This window comes from Mycteria americana, chromosome 8 (assembly GCF_035582795.1).
Source record: "Mycteria americana isolate JAX WOST 10 ecotype Jacksonville Zoo and Gardens chromosome 8, USCA_MyAme_1.0, whole genome shotgun sequence".
Taxonomy (NCBI): domain Eukaryota; kingdom Metazoa; phylum Chordata; class Aves; order Ciconiiformes; family Ciconiidae; genus Mycteria; species Mycteria americana.
Window position 1 is genome coordinate 17,878,434 of NC_134372.1, and position 19,992 is coordinate 17,898,425.

The 19,992-nt window shown below is 47.1% G+C and overlaps 1 protein-coding gene across 2 annotated transcripts; it reads left to right on the top strand.

Moving 5' to 3' along the window:
- Positions 1–356: 356 nt before the first annotated feature.
- Positions 357–19,745, top strand: RARS1 (arginyl-tRNA synthetase 1). Of its 2 annotated transcripts, XM_075509931.1 has the most exons (16): positions 369–432; positions 2,235–2,334; positions 5,957–6,091; positions 6,631–6,819; positions 11,058–11,169; positions 12,183–12,283; positions 12,787–12,908; positions 13,238–13,358; positions 13,672–13,801; positions 14,124–14,228; positions 15,176–15,354; positions 15,878–15,987; positions 16,716–16,821; positions 18,119–18,291; positions 18,966–19,213; positions 19,594–19,745. In XM_075509931.1, the coding sequence occupies exons 4-16, from the start codon at positions 6,667–6,669 to the stop codon at positions 19,701–19,703; spliced, it is 1,770 nt and encodes a 589-aa protein (XP_075366046.1). In that variant the 5' UTR covers positions 369–432; positions 2,235–2,334; positions 5,957–6,091; positions 6,631–6,666; the 3' UTR covers positions 19,704–19,745. The 2 variants fall into 2 exon arrangements, with proteins under 2 accessions (XP_075366045.1, XP_075366046.1); XM_075509930.1 differs by lacking the exon at positions 2,235–2,334 and having other exon boundaries at positions 357–432.
- The last annotated feature ends 247 nt before the right edge of the window (positions 19,746–19,992 follow it).

Genomic DNA, 19,992 nt, shown 5'->3' on the forward strand with positions numbered 1-19,992 from the left:
CAGCGGGGCCTCTCCCTTCCGCACAACTACTTCCTGCTCCGCTCAGATTTTGAAGAGCAACAGCTGGGGGCGCAGGCACGGGCACACCCCCTCAGCCTAAGGAAGAAGGATTTCCGAGTCACAAGGAGGCCCCCAGCTCTGCCAGCTCCCGCCTCCCGCGCCGCTGCAGACGGCCAGGCACACCGACCGGCCCGGCCCGGCCCCGCCATTCCCGCCGGGCGCGCGAGGCTCCCAGCGGCCCGTGCCGGGGGTGACGTCAGAGGCAGGACGCTGCCAGGGCCCTCCCCGCCGCCCGGGGGCACTGCCGCCGCGCTCGAGCTTCTCCCCTACGCTTTCTGCTTCCGCCACGTGCTTCCGCCGCGCACTTCCGCTTCCGGCCGCTCGAGGATGGAGGCGCGCGTGGCGCAGTCCGCAGCTCGGCTGGCACGGCAGGTGCGGGCGGGGCCGGGCCGGGGCGGGGCGGGGGAGGGCGGACGGCACGGCCGGAGCGACCCCGGGGGCGGCCCCTGCCCCGCTGGCCCGGGCGGCTCTCCCTGGCGGGATCGGCTCCGTGCGGGCCGCCCCGGCCGCCGACAGAGCGGGGCCTGGCGGCACGTCCCGGAGGCCTCCGTCGGGGAAGGCGTTGAAGGTCCCTGGGGCTTTCAGGGGGAGCGCAAGTGGCGGGCGAGCTCGCTGGGCGGGCGAGTGCGGCCGGGGGGAGGCTCCCCAGCTACCGGCTCTGGCTAGAATCCTCAGCAGTACCTGGAGCCCGAGGCGGGTCTCTGGGCAGCAGCGAGGGGCCCGCCGTGCGCTCGGGGGGTGCAGGGGGGCGGAGGGCTGGTCTCGGACAGAAAGGCACAAAACAGGCGTTTCTCTTGAGACAGAAAGTGGAGAAAAGCACTCTCTCGTTCCTGAGGCCCTGTGTCATGCGGTCAGGGAGCGTGGTTCAGCTCATGGCACTTCTCAGCGAGGGTGAGGGTTCGAGATGAAGTTCTGCAAAAAGCTTCCCCAAAAAAGGCAACAGAAAGATGTCAGACAGGGTTTTGTGTGTTGCCGCCCTAGCTGTTTGTGCTGTTACTTTATCTGGCTGCTCGCTGTGGTTGCCTTGCGAGAATCGCCCTGCGGCCAGGCGGGGCAGTGGGCAGAAGGGTGTCCTGCCCTCGGGAGGGGCAGCACCGGCTCCGGTGGGTCCTGGGAGCCCAGAGCAGCCAGAGAAGCGCTTTCGGAGGACCTGTTGGAGGGCAGGTATGCTAACGGCGGTCCTGGCTTTCTCAAACAGGATTATTGAAGCTGTGAAGTGCTTAGGGTTGGGGGAAAAAAATGGTGATAATTCTTTCCCTTTTCAGTGACTAAAAGGAATAATCCAATTATCAGGTTTTTTCTAGCCAATGACTGATATTGACAGTAGAGCGTAGAGGCAGCTTCAGTAAAACTTTGAATCCTACAGGTTAACTTCTCACATATTGTCCCAAGAGCACGTAACTGAGAGATTTTGGACCTTTGGCTTGTGGCTTTTGCCTATCGTACACACGTGTTCTTAAGCAACTTTTCAATATGTTTTCTACTCACAATTCAAACATACAATAAGCACTGCCATAAAATACCGAGATAATAAATCTGGCTGTTGAGTCTCTGCAACTCCTTTTTGCCTTTGTTTTTGTGTTTCTCCTTTGTAGCTGCTAGGAGAGGAAGGGCATCTCGGGTATTCTGGTAAGGTGGTTCTCCCTTTGCTGTCACTGCTGTCTGGTCTTTAGTCCATAAACAAATTCCAGTCACTCTGAAGCAAAGCAGGAGGGACAGTGTTCAGCTCTCTAACTCCAGGAGGCTGAAGGAGGCCATGTGGAATTATTGAGCCTGAATCTCCTTGTCACCTCACTCCCAGCCATGTGCTTCCTGGTGCCAGCTCCAGCATGCCCTGGAGGAGCCCTCTGTGAGCCAGCTGGCAGAAATCATTAGCTCTTTGGGAAAATAACCCAATAAAGAGCAACGAGTGTCTGCCAAGTTACTGCACTGAGCCAGCTCAGCAAAGGCTTCGTGGAATAGTAGCAGAGAGAAAACTGTGCAGGAGGCAAGAAGGAGGGGAAGGAAGAGAGGTGCTGTGGCCCCTTTGCCGTGCTTTCTCAGGCCATTTTCTCTCTTTTGTTTTTTTCATGTTAATTCAGTGGGGTCTTTGGAAGACGTTCTTATGTGCTGTGAGAAAATGTAAGGATTATTTTGGTCCTATTGAAAAAGCTATAGTTTTTTTGTATTCACAGGTGAGGGGAAGATTTCTAGTACTGAGCTGACCAAAGAGCCATTGGAGATGTCAGCATGGCCTCATGTAATTCCCGCAGCTTCTCATGAGGTGGTCATCAGGTATGACCCTTTACTGACAAGTTGTGATATGTCCAGGGCTGTGCAGGTAGAATAATCCAGGGAGTGAAACTTTATGTCCTGAACAGCAGCTTCTTCCTTCCTTTTCTCAGGTACACATTTTGTAGATCAGAGGTATATTGGCGTTGTCTCCCTTCCTCACTTGGATGGTACTGTGAGAGAGGAGTTACAAGGGGTATCTGTAGTTTAATGTAGTAGTTTGTTTTTCATGTGGAGTTTATAATACCTGTTTAACAACATCTAGCATTCATAGGTGATTTGCTAGAGAATTAGGTTTATTGCAGGTTGCTGTGATAAGGGGTGTTTATAACATGTGAATGTCTAAAGACCTTTTTCCAGGAGAGCTCAGAAACATGGTTATGGGTGCGGGGGTCATGGAATCATGGAATATCTTAAGTTGGAAGGGACCCATAGAATCATTGAGTCCAACTCCTGCTCCTCACAGGACTACCTAAAACTAAACCATATGACTAAGAGCATCATCCAGACATTCCTTGAACTCTGACAGGCTTGGTGCCATGCCCACTTCCCTAGGGAGCCTGTTCAGTGACTGACCACCCGCTCAGTGAAGAACCTTTTCCAAATCTCCAGTCTGAACTTCCCCTGATGCAGCTTCATTCCATTTCCTCGTGTCCTATCACTGGTCACCAGAGAGAGGAGGGTCATGAGTGGTGTTCCCTTCCTGACTGGCCCATGAACCAGGGTGCCCTTGTTGCCAGTTTTGGAGCTGTTAGCTGTACTCAGCTGTGCGGCTGTCCCAGCCCAGCTGTTGTGATCTTAACCCCATTGATTTTGGAACTCGGTGTAATCATTGCTGAGTTCAGGCTTTTCTGGGTGGTTTTGAATGAAAAGTTCGTTCCCTCATCTGTATGAGCTGTTGATGAGCACAAAAAGGGAGACTTAAATGGCAGCAGCAGGCAGCTAGACCACCGTGGGAAACTTTTGCTTTCAGTTCACACTCAAGTAACATAAAGACTGCTAAGGAAACCTTCTGCAGAAGAGGAGCACAAAACATGATAGGAAAATTGTGCTAGTCTGGCATGACACGTTGGGCTTAGTCAAATCTGAAATGGAGCCAGCCTGAATGCCTCCTATCTGCAGGTGTCTGTGCTGTGGATTTACTGTTTTGGTGCAGTCATGGGAAAGAAGTAGATGAGACTTACTGAACTGTGGCATTGTTTTAGAGTTGTTTACCTCCTGGCCAAATCCAAGTGATTGGGATGCTAGTTGTCACCCTATATTTGTGTGGGAAAAGCTGGGCCAGATGCCTGCCCCAGGGGTCGGTGATGCCTGAGAACCCTTGTTCTGGGTTCTCATGCACATGGATAAACCTCTTTCCTTATCCTCTCTTGTATTCTAACAATATGGAAAGAAGCTCCACTAAGATACTGGTCATCTCGCCTCCTGCATTTCTTAACTTGGGTGGCCAGAGGCATCTGTGATTATGGAGGAAAATCCAAATTGAATTTCTGTTCTGAAAAGTTTGACAATGGTACTGAAATATCTTGGTGGCTATAGCTTTGGGGGAATCTTTTAATGCAGGAAGAATAAATGTGAGCTGCTTGTTGGCTTGGGTATGTAGTGATTTTAATTTCAAAAGCAGAATGCAAATTTCTGGATCTGGACAATGTTTGTCCTCAATGCAAAACTCTCCTAAGGGTCTGACTTGCTCACCTGTCCTGAAGCTGGTGACTTTGCTAGAGAGAAGGTAATACTGGGTGGACACAGAATTTACAGATAATGTGGTATTAAGAGTAGAACATACCTTTGTGCTTTTCTTAAAGCACATTCTAGGGTGAGGGGGGGATGAGTTATGCATGTATTTGCTCTGATGTTCCTTTAAGTCAGTTTGTAGCAAAAACTTCCAGTGAAACAACTGTAAAGTAATGCAATGAAATCTCTCTTGCGCTATTTTAAACTTGAAGTTCAGTCTGAAAATTTTTCAAGTGAGTCTGTAAGTTATATGAAATGCTACCAGGTCAGGCCAGTAAGAAAAGTAGAAAATAAATATTTTTTCTGTTGGTTATATGGGGGAAGGTATGTATATGTATGTGAGAGAAAAACAGTCTGGCTTTTGGGGGGGTCTGCCTTAGTTAAAAAAAGAATAGACTGCAAAAGGAAAAGCTTCGATGCACTATTTGAAGTGAGTTACTTTTGAGATACAGCAGTGCTGTTCAATGATTTTAGTTGGCTAAATGCCAAACCAGAGGTTTTGATAAAGGTGGGTTTTTTTCTCAAAGTCCTGTTCCTTCACATCTGAACCTGCAGAAAGCATCCTGTTCTCCTGTAGCAGAGAAGACCTTGAGGCTGCAAAGCGTGCTGAACGCTGAAGAATGACCTCAAAAGTACTTATTTTGAGCTTGCTCCACAAACAGCCCAATCTTAAGATGGTTTTGGCTCAGCTTAGGTTTTTTGAGCATCTGCAGTTAGTTACAGTGGCATTTGTGGGAGCTGTTGTTCAGGTGGACACGTAAGACCAGAAAATGTGATGGCCCAATTTTTTTCCTTAATTAAATATTCTGATTGTTTCAAGAGCAACAAAGTAAATAAGCCTTTTTGATAATGTTTGGTGGCCTATTTGACTACAATAATAGCTGCCTCCTGCTGTGGGAGTTCTGGTAGAGGAGAGCCTGAATGAGTCAGGTGAGGGGCTGGCGAGCCAGGGTGGGGAGTGCTCCTAGGTGCCTCTCTCTCCATAGTGGCATTGGGTCACTTAAATTTTTCAATAGCCTCCAGACTTCTGTTTGTGAGCCAGGTTTGTGGCTGATGGGCACAAAGCATATGATGGGGGAGGACAAGAGATGGACAACAGAGAAGAAGTTTCAGATGTTTGGTTTCTTCAGGCAATGGAGCGAGGAAAATTACTGCTCCTTGCAGCAGCTTCCAACCATTGGGCTAAGAGTGTCTGTTGAAGCATTTGCCTGTGCCCCGGGCTGTGAATTCTGGAGGGGCATGGGGAAGCGCGGGGAAGTTTGTGTATTTGGAGCATAGAGGTCCACCTGAAATTCCTAATTGCTCCCAAATGCCTTATGTCAGTTTTAAGGGAGAAGCCACGCTGGAGGTAGGGAAGGAAAGGTGGTGTGGCAAGGCGGAAGTGAATGCATGCTACAGAAATGGACCTATGAATTCCCTTACGAAGCAGCACACTGTACTTCTTGGCATTCCTGTCTCCAATTGGCATTTGAGCTTGCTGGGGTTGTGTGAGTGATTGTGGTTTCATGCTCTGGAAGAGAAACTGTGGCCTATGAGATGGTGAAACTGGCTGAAGGAGGCTTTAGGGAATTTTAAGTCAAAACATTTGACATCTTTATTAGACTGAAAAAGCTGGAGAAAGTGCTTATTTTGGGAATGTGTTCATTAGCATGACCTGTTGTCTTTCTTGCATTTCTGTCTTGATATTATGAGATTATTATCTCACTGACTTTTTTTAAGAATGCTTCAGAATCCCTGTTTCTGACACAAATATAAACCACCTTTAAACATACATGTCATTGCTGTTACCTTTATGAGGCAAAACTAGAACTGTATCTGAGATCTTGCAGCTCCTCACCTTCTGTCCCCCCACTCCAAGAATTACGGTGTGACAATTGAATTTGCTTTTCAGGAAAGCGAGATCAAGTTGTTAACTGCGGAAATTGAGCGTCTGAAGAACTTTGGATGCTTGGGAGTCTCCCCGAGTTTGGAAGGGTTGCGAGACGAAAACGCAAAACTTAAGTATCGGTTAAATTTCCTTCAAAAGGTAAGGGAGTAAAGACTTAATGCTGTAGCATGTGGTTTTGTTCTCATTAAGACAAGCTAAATAAATGATGTCAGTTTGTTACAACTAGTGATGTGTGACAGTGTGGTCACTCTGCATTCTGACACCTTAATTGTTGGTGGCACATCAGATATTTCTTGGTTCCTTAAACAGAAACTACTTTATGAAAAATGGCAGTAGCTTAATAAGCCCACACTGTCAAGTCTTGGCTAGTCATGTAACGGGCAGCCCAGCTGAGGTTTGGATCCTACCAGGATCCTACCAGTGATCCTACCAGGGTCACTGGCAAAGGTCTGAGAAGTAATGCAGCCCTGCATTCAGGGCAAATGTTTGTGCTGGGATGTTCAAAGGGAGAAGCAGCCCTTGAATCACATGATTTTTATGTTGTATATGTTGCTCCTCTGCCTAGAGGTGTCAGCCAAATCTGTCAGCCATGCTTTGCCAGGCAGCCAAGGAAAAAAGTGGGATGTAACGGCTCCTCAGATGCTGTGAATTTAGCCTTCTGGATTTTGTTTTTTCAGAGCCTTCAAGAAGAAAGAAGTAAAACAGCAAAAAGCATGATTAATATCAACAGCTGTCTTCAGGAGATCTTTGGAGCTGCTATTCAGGCTGCCTACCCAGATTTAGAAAACCCTCCACTAGTAGTGACACCAAGTCAGCAGCCCAAATTTGGGGATTACCAGTGTAACAGTGCCATGGGCATAACACAGGTAAATCTGAACGGTATTACAAAGAGAGGAAAAAATGGGGATGTTGTCTGTTGGAAGCTAAGTGATAGACAGCACAGCAAGAGCTGCAGTATTGGACCTGTTTCAGACTTGTTGCAGGCCTCTGGGCTGAGAATTCAGTGAGTATCTAACGGTATTTTAGGGCAAGCATTGGCCTTCACAGATTAGACCTTTAAACCTCTGTTTAGATGACTGGTATGAGACAGTTACATGAGCGTCATGCAGAAAAACTGCTCAGTTTGTGGGATCTAAATCAAATCAGGATTTAAGTGCTGCATTGATTTACTAATGATGTGCAATTAACTACCAATTATTGAGCTGTATGTTTGGAACTAACATCAGCAAAACAATAAATCACAGTTCTGGACAGTTAGAAAATGTTGATAAACACCTACAAATCTCTAAATGTTCTTCTGTAACGCCAGGAAGGTATGATGTCCCCACACACGTTTGCACAGAGTTATGTGTGCACCCCCCGCTTCTCACAGGGCAGGTGGGTTACAAACATGTGCTCCATCTCTGGGAGTGTGGGTTCCCCTGGTTGCACACACGTCCTGTTGGCCTGGGTGCCGCAGCTTCCTACCACCCACTAACGCACATGGCAGTGAGAAGGGGCCCAGGCACTCCCCTCTGTGCCCCGGTCCCTGTGTCCTGCATCCTGAACTGCCCTCCGTGAGCTCTGGCACAGGCCACTCGTGGCACCTGATGGCATGGGTCATTGTTGGGCCTGCGCAGAAGCTATGGTGTGCATGAAGCACCTTCTCACAGTGTCCAACCAGGTGTAGGCTACTGCTCAGGAACTGTTGTTCGTACTGCTTTAGCTGACTCCTTTGTTTCCTAAGTCTGTTGTTAATTCCCTGGTTACAGGTGAATTTGGCTGATTGTTGTTGTGTTCCTTTAAGCATTTTCAGTTTTGTGACAAATGCTCTTTCAGACGGATTTGAGCGTGCTATTCCACACACTTCTTGTGCTCATGTTCCTGTCTTATTGGCTGTTGTTACCCAAGCATTTGCTGAGGGGAGGCTGTGTGAGCATCCCCACATCTATGGTGGGTGGCATCTATGTTTTCTTTTAACTGAGCAAAAGGCAGGAAACGTGGGGTTTTTTGTTATGATGTTCTGATCTTGGAGGTTTTCAGGCAACTGTAAGAATGGTTCCACTTTACAGAACACCTGTTACGTGCGTGCAAAGGAAGGAGTGGGGTTTTTTTAACGTGGCTAGTATCAACAGTTTCTTTGAAAATTATGGCATTGCTGCTTTCTGGAAGATACTTGGTCAAAGAGGACCCAAACAGAGTAAGAGACACTTCAGGAGTTACTCAGTGGGCTTGGGATTGTGCTGAAGTAAAACCAGAAGGTGGGGGAGAAAGAAGGTAGTGCATTCTGGCTTAGGTGCTAAAGTGCCCAAACTTTCAATGCATTGATGCCTTTGAGTGAAGAGGTAGACTTGTAATTACAGATCTTTTATTTTGCAATCTCAACAGAAGCCTTTTTTTAAGTGTTCTGTTGTCAGTTCACCTTTATTAATCTATTAGACTGATAATCTTGACATCAAACTTGCACCGACACACATGGAATTCTACTCTCCCAGGTTGTTATGTGCAGCCACTATGTCTGTTGTCCTGCCACAATGAGTTTGACTCCTGGGCAGCATCGATACGTGCCAGCCAGCAGGCTCTTGGTCTGAAGTGCCAAGGTGGAAACAGCCCTCACAAATACGTGTCGTCTTCCCTTGGTCTCGTTAGTATATTGTGACTGGGCTCCATCCAGAGTAGCACCCTGGGTGACTGCACTGACACAGGCTTTCGGAGCTCTGCCATTTTTTTGACCGCTGCTTTACCCCAATTAAGTCACAGTTGGGATTCTCGAGCAGTCCTGGCTTCTCAGTGTTGACGTTGTTTGCATAACTCGGTGTCTGAATGGTCCCCTTCAAGCCAGGGTTTCAAGTTCCAGATTGTCAGCTGTACTGGTAAATAAGAGTTCCTAGTACTGGGCTTGGCTATAGAGTTCGTTCCCTGGAAAGGCACGCTGTATAAGCTGGGCCTGCGCTTGGCAATACAGACACATGGCAGCACACTCAGAGTGTATCAGCACAGCAGAGCCAGGGGATGCAGTGCAGTCGTTTACCTCTGAGAGCAGCAGGTTATGTACTTTCCGTCAGCCTAAGTTTTAGGGACTTGGCTGTGGTGCACGTCTCCCGGTAGGGCCTTGCTCCCCCAGGGCGTCCCCTGCGCAGAGTGGGAACACCTGTCACCGTGACTGCCAGAGGAGCAGGAAGTGCCCTGACTCGCAGGCAGCATGAGTACGTGCCAGGCAGCAGCCTCTCCCTGCAACGCGCTCATGTGGAAACAGCCTTCACAAATACATATTGTTTTCCTGGGAGCTCGTTAGCATATTAATGCCTGGGGTTTGAGCCAGCAGCTCTGCCTGCTCCTTAGAGTAATAGGAGTATGGTGACTGTTTCTGGAACGATTCAGATACGTGCCCGTAATCTGGTTTTGCATTTATTTTTCCTGTAGTTTGCATTTTGAGTAGCATCAAAGGCTACAGAGGTTTTATTTTCTTGCCCATTCTAAGCCTTTACCATCTTGTACGGATCCTGTTATGATCAACTGTATGACAGGTTAAACAGGAAGCTGAAACTTAAGTAGAAGTCACATTTTGCAGCAGCCTGCAAGTTAGCAAATACAAGCAGTAGTGAGTGTAAATTCTGAATTGCCAAACAGGTACATGCTCTCTGTGGCCTTGATGGGCGTGAGGTAATAGATTTTCAAATATGTCACAGTAAGAATGGAAAATCCTGTCCTCAAAAACAAATAGCTGTGGTAATTTTATACAGTGTGAATGTAGTGTTTTGCAAGGGACAAGTTGGGCTAGCTTGCAGAATCCTCCTAAAGGGTGTTTCTCTAAGATTTGCAAAAAGCTATGTGAGAAGATGCTTTGGGAATGGGCAGAGAAATCATGGACTAGATGATCTTTGAAGGTTCCTTCCAACCCAAACCATTCTGATTCTATCATTGTATGTGAACTCAGAATCACAGAATCATATAGGTTGGAAAAGACCTTTAAGATCGAGTCCAACCGTAAACCTAACACTACCAAGACCACCACTATACCATGTCCCTAAGCACCTCATCCAAACATCCTTTAAATACCTCCAAGGATGGTGACTCAGCCACTTCCCTGGGCAGCCTGTTCCAATGCTTGATAACCCTTTCAGTGAAGTAAAATTTCCTAATATCCAGTCTAAACCTCCCCAGTGCAACTTGAGGCCATTTCCTCTTGTCCTATCACTTGTTACCTGGGAGAAGAGACTGACCCCCACCTCTCTACAACGTCCTTTCAGGTAGTTGTAGAGAGCGATAAGGTCTCCCCTCAGCCTCCTTTTCTCCAGGCTAAACAACCCCAGTTCCCTCAGCCGCTCCTCGTAAGACTTGTGCTCCAGACCCTTCACCAGCTTCGTTGCTCTTCTTTGGACATGCTAAACTTGCATCGTGTTATTGGAGTTCCTCATAGTGGGCCATTTATGTCTGGAGGGAAAAGGAGAGCTGCATTACCAGCAGTTTTTCTGATGCACTTTGAAGAAAATTGGGCAGTGTTAGGATTATCTTTGGTTGCTTGGGTTGTTGGATTTTATTTATTTATTCATTTATTTATTTATTAACTTCGAGTCTAAGGTAGGACAGAAGGCAGTTTGCTTTGGTTGCTTTTAACCATAAATCAGCAGACTTGCTCTGAAACCACACTCAGCATATACTGTATGCACAGTTCAAAACTTCAAATACGAATGCTGGCAGAGCTGAGGATACCTGTGAGACTGATGAACAAGACTTTGAAGCAACGTGAAGGACTGTGCCAGCTATATTGAGTTTTAAAGAGTTTGTCCCTCTTTCTAGCTTAGAGAAATACAAATTTGCCAAACCACTAAAGAGGTTTTGAAAAATGACCCTGGAAGATTTTCTTCTGACATAGGGGCTACCCTTTAATTGTCCTTAGCAGCAGGGAGTGAACATGTTGGGTCTAATTAGACTTCTGCTGTGTAGAAAGAGCTGGTCTAATCTGTAAAATTTGTTAGAGATGTTTTTTTGTGTGTGTGTGTCTGCATTATGAAGCTAAAGGATCATGAGGATCTTTCAATGCCGCAGTATCTATGCTTTCTGTTTCACTCTGTGGAATGTTTTGGAGGATTGAATTTTACTTGATCTTCTTGTTGTGTTTCAGATACTGCTCAAAACTAAGGAACAGAAGGTTAGCCCAAGAGAAATTGCTGAGAAAATATCGAAAAATATTCCTGCCAATGAATGCATTGAGAAGGTTGAAATTGCCGGTCCTGGTGAGATAGTTTCATGTTACACACTTTGTATGTTTTAAAGCTGATAGGGTGATTTTATACTGGGTGGTGATCAGGGAAGCTGAGTTGAGTTCAACTATTTTGTGATTTAAAACTGCAGTTACAGGGTGAATTCGGTTCTTCTGTCTTGGTGAGCTTTGTAGCCCTCAGACTTGTGCAGCAAGCAGAAAATCTACCTATTAGAATTGGCAAGTGCAATCCTGAGCCCTTTAATTAGCAATTTTTCCACTGATCCTTAAGGGACCAGCTTTTCCCCTTTGAAAATTGGTGATGGGTATCAGGCCACAGTCATGAAATCACAGCAGAAATCGATATGCCCTTCTTGCTCTTGCTTGCATGGTGAGGAGACCTTGTCCTCTCAGCACTGAGATGCTGGAATAGCAAGGAGGTTATTAATTGCTGCATCTGTTTTGTCCCTGTGACCCAGGAAGAAATACAAGGGCTCCTATTCCTTAGGGCTGCAGCATAAATACAAAAACCACATGGCACAGCCCTTCGAGTACTTGGGCAGAAGCTTGTTTATTAGCTCTGTGAAGCAGGAGAAGTAAAACTGTTTTTCCACAGCATGGATTATCCCAGGTGTAACTATGTTTTAGGATATTAATTTAAACAAAGGAGACAAAGCAGGATTTGGTTTTGCATTCTACAAGCCCTGGCAAGATTATTTATTTTCTCATAAAAAAATGTTTTTATAAATTCATCTTTGAGTGACAGTGCAAAAAGGAGTTATATCAGTGGGCTAGCTTGCAGAATCTAACTCCTACAGTAAAGGCTATAGTGGTGTGAAACAGACTCTTGTAATCTGGGAACAGAAATTGTCTTCTAGTGACAGCTTTGTTGTCCTGTTGCTGGAAAAATTTTTTGTTTTGTCGAGCTAACTTCATATGCTCTTGTCCTTGATGCGAGGAAACAGAAATCCAAAGGGGAAGGAAACAAAAAGTGGTTTGAGGCACTTCTGCAGCTTCAGCACTCATTGCTGGTTTTCTCCTCTAAAGGTTTTATCAACGTCCACTTGAGAAAGGATTTTGTATCAAAGCAGCTGAGCAGTTTATTGGTGAATGGAGTTCAACCACCAACTGTTGGCAAAAAGAAAAAGGTACGGCAGTAAGCGCGTAGGCATCCTGCTCCCATATAGATGAAAAGTGCTGGACTGCAGGTAGCTTTGAAATTCCCCCCTGAAGTGATTTGCTGAGCAGATGTCCATGTCAGCTGGTTGTTACAGGGGAGTAAATGGGATGTGACTTAGGGACTGGAGGCCATGGGGTAGCCCGTATGTACCCGATGTGGTCTCTGGTGAGTGAGGGACAGGGCTCACCCGGGACGGTGTGTTGTGCCAAGGTCAGTCTGGGAGTGATCCCTGACCCTCTGCTGGGCAGGTACAGCAGAGCCCCAGGCTGGAAGCCTGCTCTGGTGTCCCCCACTGGGCCTTCTCTGTTGCTGTGTGCTGTTGGCAGCAAAGAGGGTGTGAGGGTCAGTGAAGGCGAGCTTTGTTCCCCCCCCCCCCCCCCCCCCCCCCCCCCCCCAGCACAGATTAAACACATGGGGTGTGGTAATGACTGCTGCCTTTTATTCATTTTTTCCTTTGGTACTGTGTCTAAGGTGGTGGTGGATTTTTCATCCCCTAACATTGCAAAGGAGATGCATGTTGGCCACCTGCGCTCTACCATCATTGGAGAAAGCATGTGCCGACTGTTTGAATTTGCAGGTTATGATGTTTTGAGGTGAGAGTTGATTTTTGGGTGGGATGGGCTTGTTTGACTAAATTTATGTAATACTTAACTCTATGCTTTGGTCTGTATTGGTCTTTTTTTATAAGCACATAACAAAAAATCCTTTATGTGTAGTAAGATACTAAGCTGAGCAAGTGTAGCAGGGTTAGGAATCAAGATGGGCAGCAGCTTCATTGCAGTGAAATTGAGGGGGCTTGCCTGGTTTTGATTTCTGATATTCTGTGTGTTTCTTCTTTTAGGATATATATTTTTTTAAATGCGTGTATTTTAAAGCATATGTTTGAGAAATCATTATTATTGTGCTCTTCGATTGCTTCAAGGTTAAACCATTTAGGAGATTGGGGCACCCAGTTTGGAATGCTCATTGCTCACCTCCAAGACAAATTTCCGGATTACTTAACTGTTTCTCCTCCCATTGGGGATCTCCAAGCCTTTTACAAGGTATTTGTAGCAAATAAGTGTGATACTTATGTCAACATCTGAAAAGCAGATTGAGGAGCTTTACAAATTGCAGCGTAGTTTTGGAGAAACAAAAGAATTGTATCACTGTTAATAGATTATTGCAATAACCTGTTACTGGTTATGAATTGCAGTATCTGGTATTGCATTGTCTGTATGGGGCATGATTAAAGGGCTTTGTAAGCATGCTGCCTCTCTGTCTTTTGAGATGAGTATGCTTGGAGAGCCTGTTATGAATGTTAGCTTGTTTCAGGGGAGAAAAAGGTGCTTTTTCATGTAGTGTGTTTTACCGTAGGAATCCAAGAGGAGGTTTGACACAGAGGAGGAATTTAAGAAACGTGCCTACCAATGTGTGGTGCTGCTGCAGAGCAAAAACCCAGACTTCATTAAAGCATGGGAACTGATCTGTGACGTGTCGCGGAAAGGTGACTTTGCCAGATTTGGAAACACGTCTCGGCAGTAGAACAGTGTGGCTTTCCTCACCTTTATGTCTGAGTCCGTCCTCTAGTTTCCTTTTGAAAATCACTGCCACACTGCTATGAGAAGCTTAAAGAAAAAAGCCAATACAACCAAAGTACTGGGCTGTCTGTGGAGACTTTCAGCTAAATCTTTTGTCTCCTGAGTCCTAGTCTGATGGCTTCACCAAGAGATTAAAAATGCCTTTAGGGACTTGCTGTGCCCGTTAGTAAACATAATTCCCACTGTGTGCATTTAATGGAAGTATTTTGTTCTGTTTCCCTCCTCAAGAGTTCCAGAAAATCTACAACTGCTTGGACATCACACTCATAGAGAGAGGAGAATCTTTTTACCATGAGATGATGAAAGACATCGTGAAAGAATTTGAAGATAAAGGTGAGGCTTTTGGTCTCAGAGTCAGAACTCCTGCAGCTGTCAGGATGAGCAAGGTAACCTCCCTCCTCTTGAGAGAGGCTTAGGACTGATGTTTTTGAAGTTGCATGTTCCCCACTCTTGCTCTTTTTTTCAGCCACGTTTCCTGAGTGGACCTTTTGTGGTGTTTCCTCCCAGAGGAGCATTAGCAGAATTAATTCTTGTATGTTTCATTCCAGAAAGCTTGAATCTTTCTTGCTGTCGCCAAAAGCAGTTTGTCTGTGATATTTGTAGGCAATAGCATGAGGTAGTACTGGATTTTATTGTATCCTTAGTAGATAGTCAAGGAGCGATATATGACAGGCTTCCTGGTCTTAGTGTTGTGCCTGTATGGGAACTTTGTCTGAGAAATCTCTGTGAAGACAGTGGCATTTTTGAATCATGTTGACTTATAAACTGGCAAGAAGCCAAATGGAGCATAACAAGTATCTGGTTTTATGTGTTTCCTGTCTAGATTTGGCAGTTGTTGAATGTGACCATCTGAAGAGTTCTGACTAGCCTTATCTCTGAAAGACTTTGTGCTAAGTCCTCATTGCATCTCCATAGAGTTTCTGTTGCTTTAATGCCATACTTTGTGATGCTGTTTTTGTGGCTGTAAAGGTGGATCTGGATGCCAGTGACAGGAGTTTTTAAATTCAATTAGGTCTGTTCTGGTAAGGCCAGATCTGTACAGATCTGCTTCCTTGTGCATAGTGTAAGTTATGGAAGTGCAGTACAGAATGTGACTAGGTTGGCAAGGGAGTTCTCATTTAGTTTTTTTCATATTTTGAGCCATTAATTATTTGATAATGTGAGTGCATGACCTTTTCTTTTTCGTAGCATCCAGGAAGGCAAGTGTTTCTGCCTGTGCTGAAACAAATTCAATATGACAAATTCAATATGACACAGAATATTTCCCATTGCGTTTCTAGGATTTGTCCAGGTTGATGATGGCCGGAAGATCGTGTTTGTCCCAGGTTTCCCTGTCCCATTGACGATCATGAAATCAGACGGAGGTTACACATATGACACATCTGACTTAGCTGCTCTTAAACACAGGCTGTGCGAAGAGAAGGCTGATATCCTTATTTATGTTGTTGACAGTGGCCAGGTGAGTATGCCAACCTCTGCTGTCACTGCTGGTACAGATCATCAGAAAGTGTGTTAAATGATAGATGCAACAGTAACAAAGGTAGAATGCCATAGGGTTTTTAGTGTGGTATATTTACTCTTGTCCTTCTCAGTATAATGGTGAATCTAGTTTGGTGGCTGGCGGTCTCCATGAAGAGCCCCTAGAACTGATTGATTAGGGAGAGACCCAGTTAGTACTGGAGGTGGGTGAAGCCTAAATCTCAATAGATCTGGAATGAGATTTGTACTGCTTGTACTTGAGTCTCTCCTTACCTGGGGAGATGCAAGGTCGGCAGCTCTGTATCTGAGCAGTGATGGGAATTTGCCAGTTGCTGCTTCTGTAAGCCAGGAAAACTCTTTGAAACATTGAACTTTCTGAAGTGGAATTTTTTCTGTGGAGCTAGAAACATTTTAAGTCTCATTGTGAAGGAGATAAAGCTGGGAAGAAAACTGTACCTGGTGGAGTGGGTTGAGAACCATTTGTTGGTATTTGTTCCTTGCAGTCGGTGCATTTACAAACAGTGTTTGCAGCTGGACAGATGATTGGCTGGTATGATCCCAAAGTAACCAGAGTGGCCCATGCCGCATTTGGAGTGGTGCTTGGAGAAGACAAGTAAGTCTTTGGATGTAGTTTTTTCTCTGTATGTGCTCTGAAGAGGATGTTTCAGTGAACGCAGAAGACTTGCTCTTGTTTGTTGACAAGTATGTATGTGGCATGTCAAAAAAAAAAAAGGGGCACTGCATTCATGCTGCTATTCGTAACTGTGTCATTTCATTGTGTGTCATGGTCCTTGATGCACATAGTTACTGGTGCTGTGGTCAGGTTCCCTCTTGGGCCTGGCTTCTGCTGCCTGGCATTTGGGGAGGGGCACTGGGAATGGCTGGTGGAAGTACAGTGGAAGCTGATGTGAATACTGGGAGATGGCAGCAGTAAAGGCCATGATTTCCTTTATTGTTGATCTGCCTCATGGTGGATGAAACGAATGTTGGGAAAAGAACCCCTGTGTCCTGGTCTGTAAGCCAGGCCCTTGTGCTCCAGAGTTGTTCTTGTGTCTCTGTGAAGGTGTGGCTAAACCAGTGTGCTCTGACGGTCACGTGCCGTTGCAGACTGGGTGGTTTTGCTGTAGCTTTGTACAAAAGGAAAGGTGACTTGCTGAGCTGGGTGGGGGTCTGGCACGGGTATTGTGTTCTGCCTAATGTCTGGAACTGGGACAGTTCTGACTGTTGGAGCCTTCCTGGTCACCCCTCCTGGCCACCCCATGGGTGTTCTCTGAGATTCCCATGTTTTGTGGGAGTGTTTTGCCTCTTATGCAGGTGGTCATTTTGACTGTGTGTTTTCAGGAAGAAGTTCAAAACTCGTTCAGGGGATACAGTGCGTCTTATAGATCTGCTGGAGGAAGGGCTGAAACGAGCCATGGACAAGCTGAAAGACAAGGAACGGGACAAGGTAGTTGTGACAAATTGCTTATCTTTCCTGAGAACTTCCCAGATTTATTTACAGACTTAAGGTTTCCGCATTCTGGATGTGAGCTGAGAATATGGACACTGCCAAACCGCCCAGGAGATGCCATGGGTTGTGTACGCAATCAGTGTGATTATTTGATGGCAGTTCAGGCAAGGTGCTGTCATGGGTAAAGAAGAGCATCCCTGAGTACAAAGCAGTGAGAAAATGTGAGCAGCAGGCAGCATGCTGGCCTCTGGCTGGTACTGCAGAGCTTTTTGAGGGTGGGGGAGGAGAACTGGGCCTGGCAGGGTAGCTGGCCTTGCAGGTACCATCAGGTCTCACTGGTGTGATGGCAACAGTGGTGACTCCCCCTGGATGCAGGAAGTGGTGGCAGAATATAAAGTTGCAGCCTTGGCCTGCTGGGCTAGCGGTGACTTCTGGTGATGGATGGTTGGGGATCTGCAGGGGGCTTTGGCATCAGGCTTCACCCTTTCCCTTGGAGGCTATGGCTGAGTTTGCTGGAAGCCCTTTGCTTAATGAGATTTCTGTCTGTCTTGGATCCTGATGGCCTGGAGAGAACCGGACAGTGTGGGACATGGAATGGAGCAGAACGACCAAACTCTGTCCAAGCACTGCGTGAGGCAGTGGAATTGGGAAGTGCAGCTCCTTGGTGCTACGGAGCGTAGGGTGAAAGTGAAAGGTCCCTTTTTAAACAGGAACATGAGGAAGCACAGGAAAAAAACATCTTGACTATCTCCCAAGGGCTCATATGACTCGGACACAAAGTGCTTTGCCACTTGTGTGCCACTGTGCCACTTGTGCTTGTGTGGCAAAGCACTGTTCTGGTGGACAGGGCACTGTTCCACCAGAGAGGGGTTTTATGAGTGCTTGGACTGTCCAAAATGCTATAAGGGTAGGAGGCCACGTGTTTCTTATGTGTACATGCAGTTTGTAAGAAGCAGGAGCACAGTATGAGCGTCAAACCTGTATGGCAGATAGTACATCATGGGGCACAGAGGTCCTGTGGGCCTTCAGATGTAGAGGGAGTCAGCCTTACCTGGGCAGGGCTGCAGTGCCATTTGATTGCAAGAGAAGTGAGGGGTGCAGGAGGGGTTGTCTGGTGCCCCAAGGTGGAAAGGGGTGTGACCCTTTCACTGAGTACCATGTGGGTAAAATCCCCTCAGCGGCCTGGGTTTTCCTCGAGCCGTGCTGAGTGGCCAGGGCTGTCTGTGTGTTGCGGTTTGTGATGCCCACGTAGCATTCTTCCTCATGACTGTTACCTATTTTGAAATTGCAACAGGTCCTCACAGCAGAAGAGCTGAAAGCTGCCCAGACATCAGTCGCTTTTGGATGTATTAAATATGCAGATCTCTCCCACAACAGACTAAATGATTATGTATTCTCCTTTGACAAGATGTTGGATGACCGAGGAAACACAGCTGCATATTTGCTGTATGCCTTCACACGGATCAGGTAGGCTGAGTGCTGGGAGTCACTTGGAGTTGGTCTCTGATACTCTCTGCATCTTTATTGCAAAGGGAGATGTGGGGAAAGGGGTGACTTAGTTGCATCAGTGCTGTTAGGGGTAGTTGGTAAGAGAAGTCAGCTACGCTGGTATGTGCCATAGGCAAGATTTTATTTGTCATTGGAAATGGTGTCCCCTGCTATCTGAAACAGGGCTCCTCTGTGTGACATGCATCCCAGGCTTTTAGCTAGCAGGGAGAGAACTGTGGGAGTTTCTGGTAATTCCATTAGAAGTTTTCGGTGGTTGGAGAGGGGTGAGTGTGTGTTCCAGCAGCTGCTTATCTCAGGTGTCACTGTACCCCACACAGTTCTTCTGGCACCCTGAGCCCCAGTTTGCTTGGCAGCATCAGCTGTCCTTGCCGAGGCATGGGCCCAGAGCACATCCCTCCCTGTTCCTCTGCAGTGCCCTGTTGGATCGCTCCAAGGGCAGTGCCTTCCCGTGTGTTCCCAGGGCTGATTGCTCTCTTCTGGCCTGGTAACCCAGGACCGGGCAAGTGAGGAGATCAGTGGGTGACTTGTGCTAGCCCTGAGACAGGCCAGACACATGACCAACTACAGACTGGCCCTGGGGCAGGTTGAGCAGTGAGACCCTCACAAGCAGACTGTATTTTGGATCATTTCAGGGCTATTGCTCGCCTGGCCAATATTGACGAGCAGATGCTGCGGAAGGCAGCCCGGGAGGAGGTGCTCATCCTTGACCATGAGAAGGAGTGGAAACTGGGCAAGTGCATCCTGAGGTTCCCTGAGATCTTGCAGAAGATCCTGGAGGACTTGTTATTGCACACGCTCTGTGACTACCTTTATGAGCTGGCCACCACCTTCACTGAGTTCTATGACAACTGCTACTGCGTTGAGAAGGACAGACAGAGTGGTGAGTGTTGGCCTAGGGGTGCTACATGTGCCTGTGTCACATACCACGGTACGGGCGATCTGCGGGGCATTTCCCTGTGCTGGGAAGGCCGTTGTCACACTACTTGCTGCTGCAGAACAAGTGTTGTACATGTGGGAGGACTGAAGGTGGCTGGCACAGCCTGTGTTGTCATCTGCCTGTGAAGCAGGAGGGTTGAGTAGAGAGTTGCAAGCAACCAGGCACCTGGAACCACGAGGGCTGGTCGGTCTGCCTGGCTTGGGGAGAATGGGAGGGGACTCAGCGTGCCCAGGGCCAGGTTGTGGGCAGATGGGGTTCCACTGGGGAAGGCGGCGTTAGTTGTTCTGAACAGCTGCTCCAGCTCCTCCGTTGGTGTTTTGCAGGCCAGATCGTGAAAGTGAACATGTGGAGGCTGCTGCTGTGCGAAGCCACTGCCACCATCATGGCCAAAGGATTCGACATCCTGGGGATTAAGCCTGTGCAGAGGATGTAGCTGTGCCCTGTGGGGTGACAATAAAGGGACTAAAAAACTGGAGATGTCTCTTGTCTGTTGGGGTGGGGTTGTGGTAAGGGAAAATGCTGTAGGGGAGCAGCACCCCCTTAGGAGAGAAAGGAAGGAAGGAATGAAGGGGGAGGAGGAGTTAAGGGAAGAAGGAAAGAAAGGAGGTGGCGAGGGAGGAAGGAAGGAAAGTAAGAAAAGGAGAGAACAGGAGCATGGCTTCGGAATCTGCAGGTACAGAGGCAGACAAGAGGTGCCATGGGCACAGCTTGGAGCAATTCCC

Coding starts and splice junctions, on each gene's coding strand:
- RARS1 (XM_075509930.1), top strand. CDS start 388: ATGGAGGCGCGCGTGGCGCAGTCCGCAGCTCGGCTGGCACGGCAG. Junction 15,355..15,877: donor ATGTTGTTGACAGTGGCCAG/GTGAGTATGCCA, acceptor TGTTCCTTGCAG/TCGGTGCATTTACAAACAGT. Junction 19,214..19,593: donor TGAGAAGGACAGACAGAGTG/GTGAGTGTTGGC, acceptor GGTGTTTTGCAG/GCCAGATCGTGAAAGTGAAC.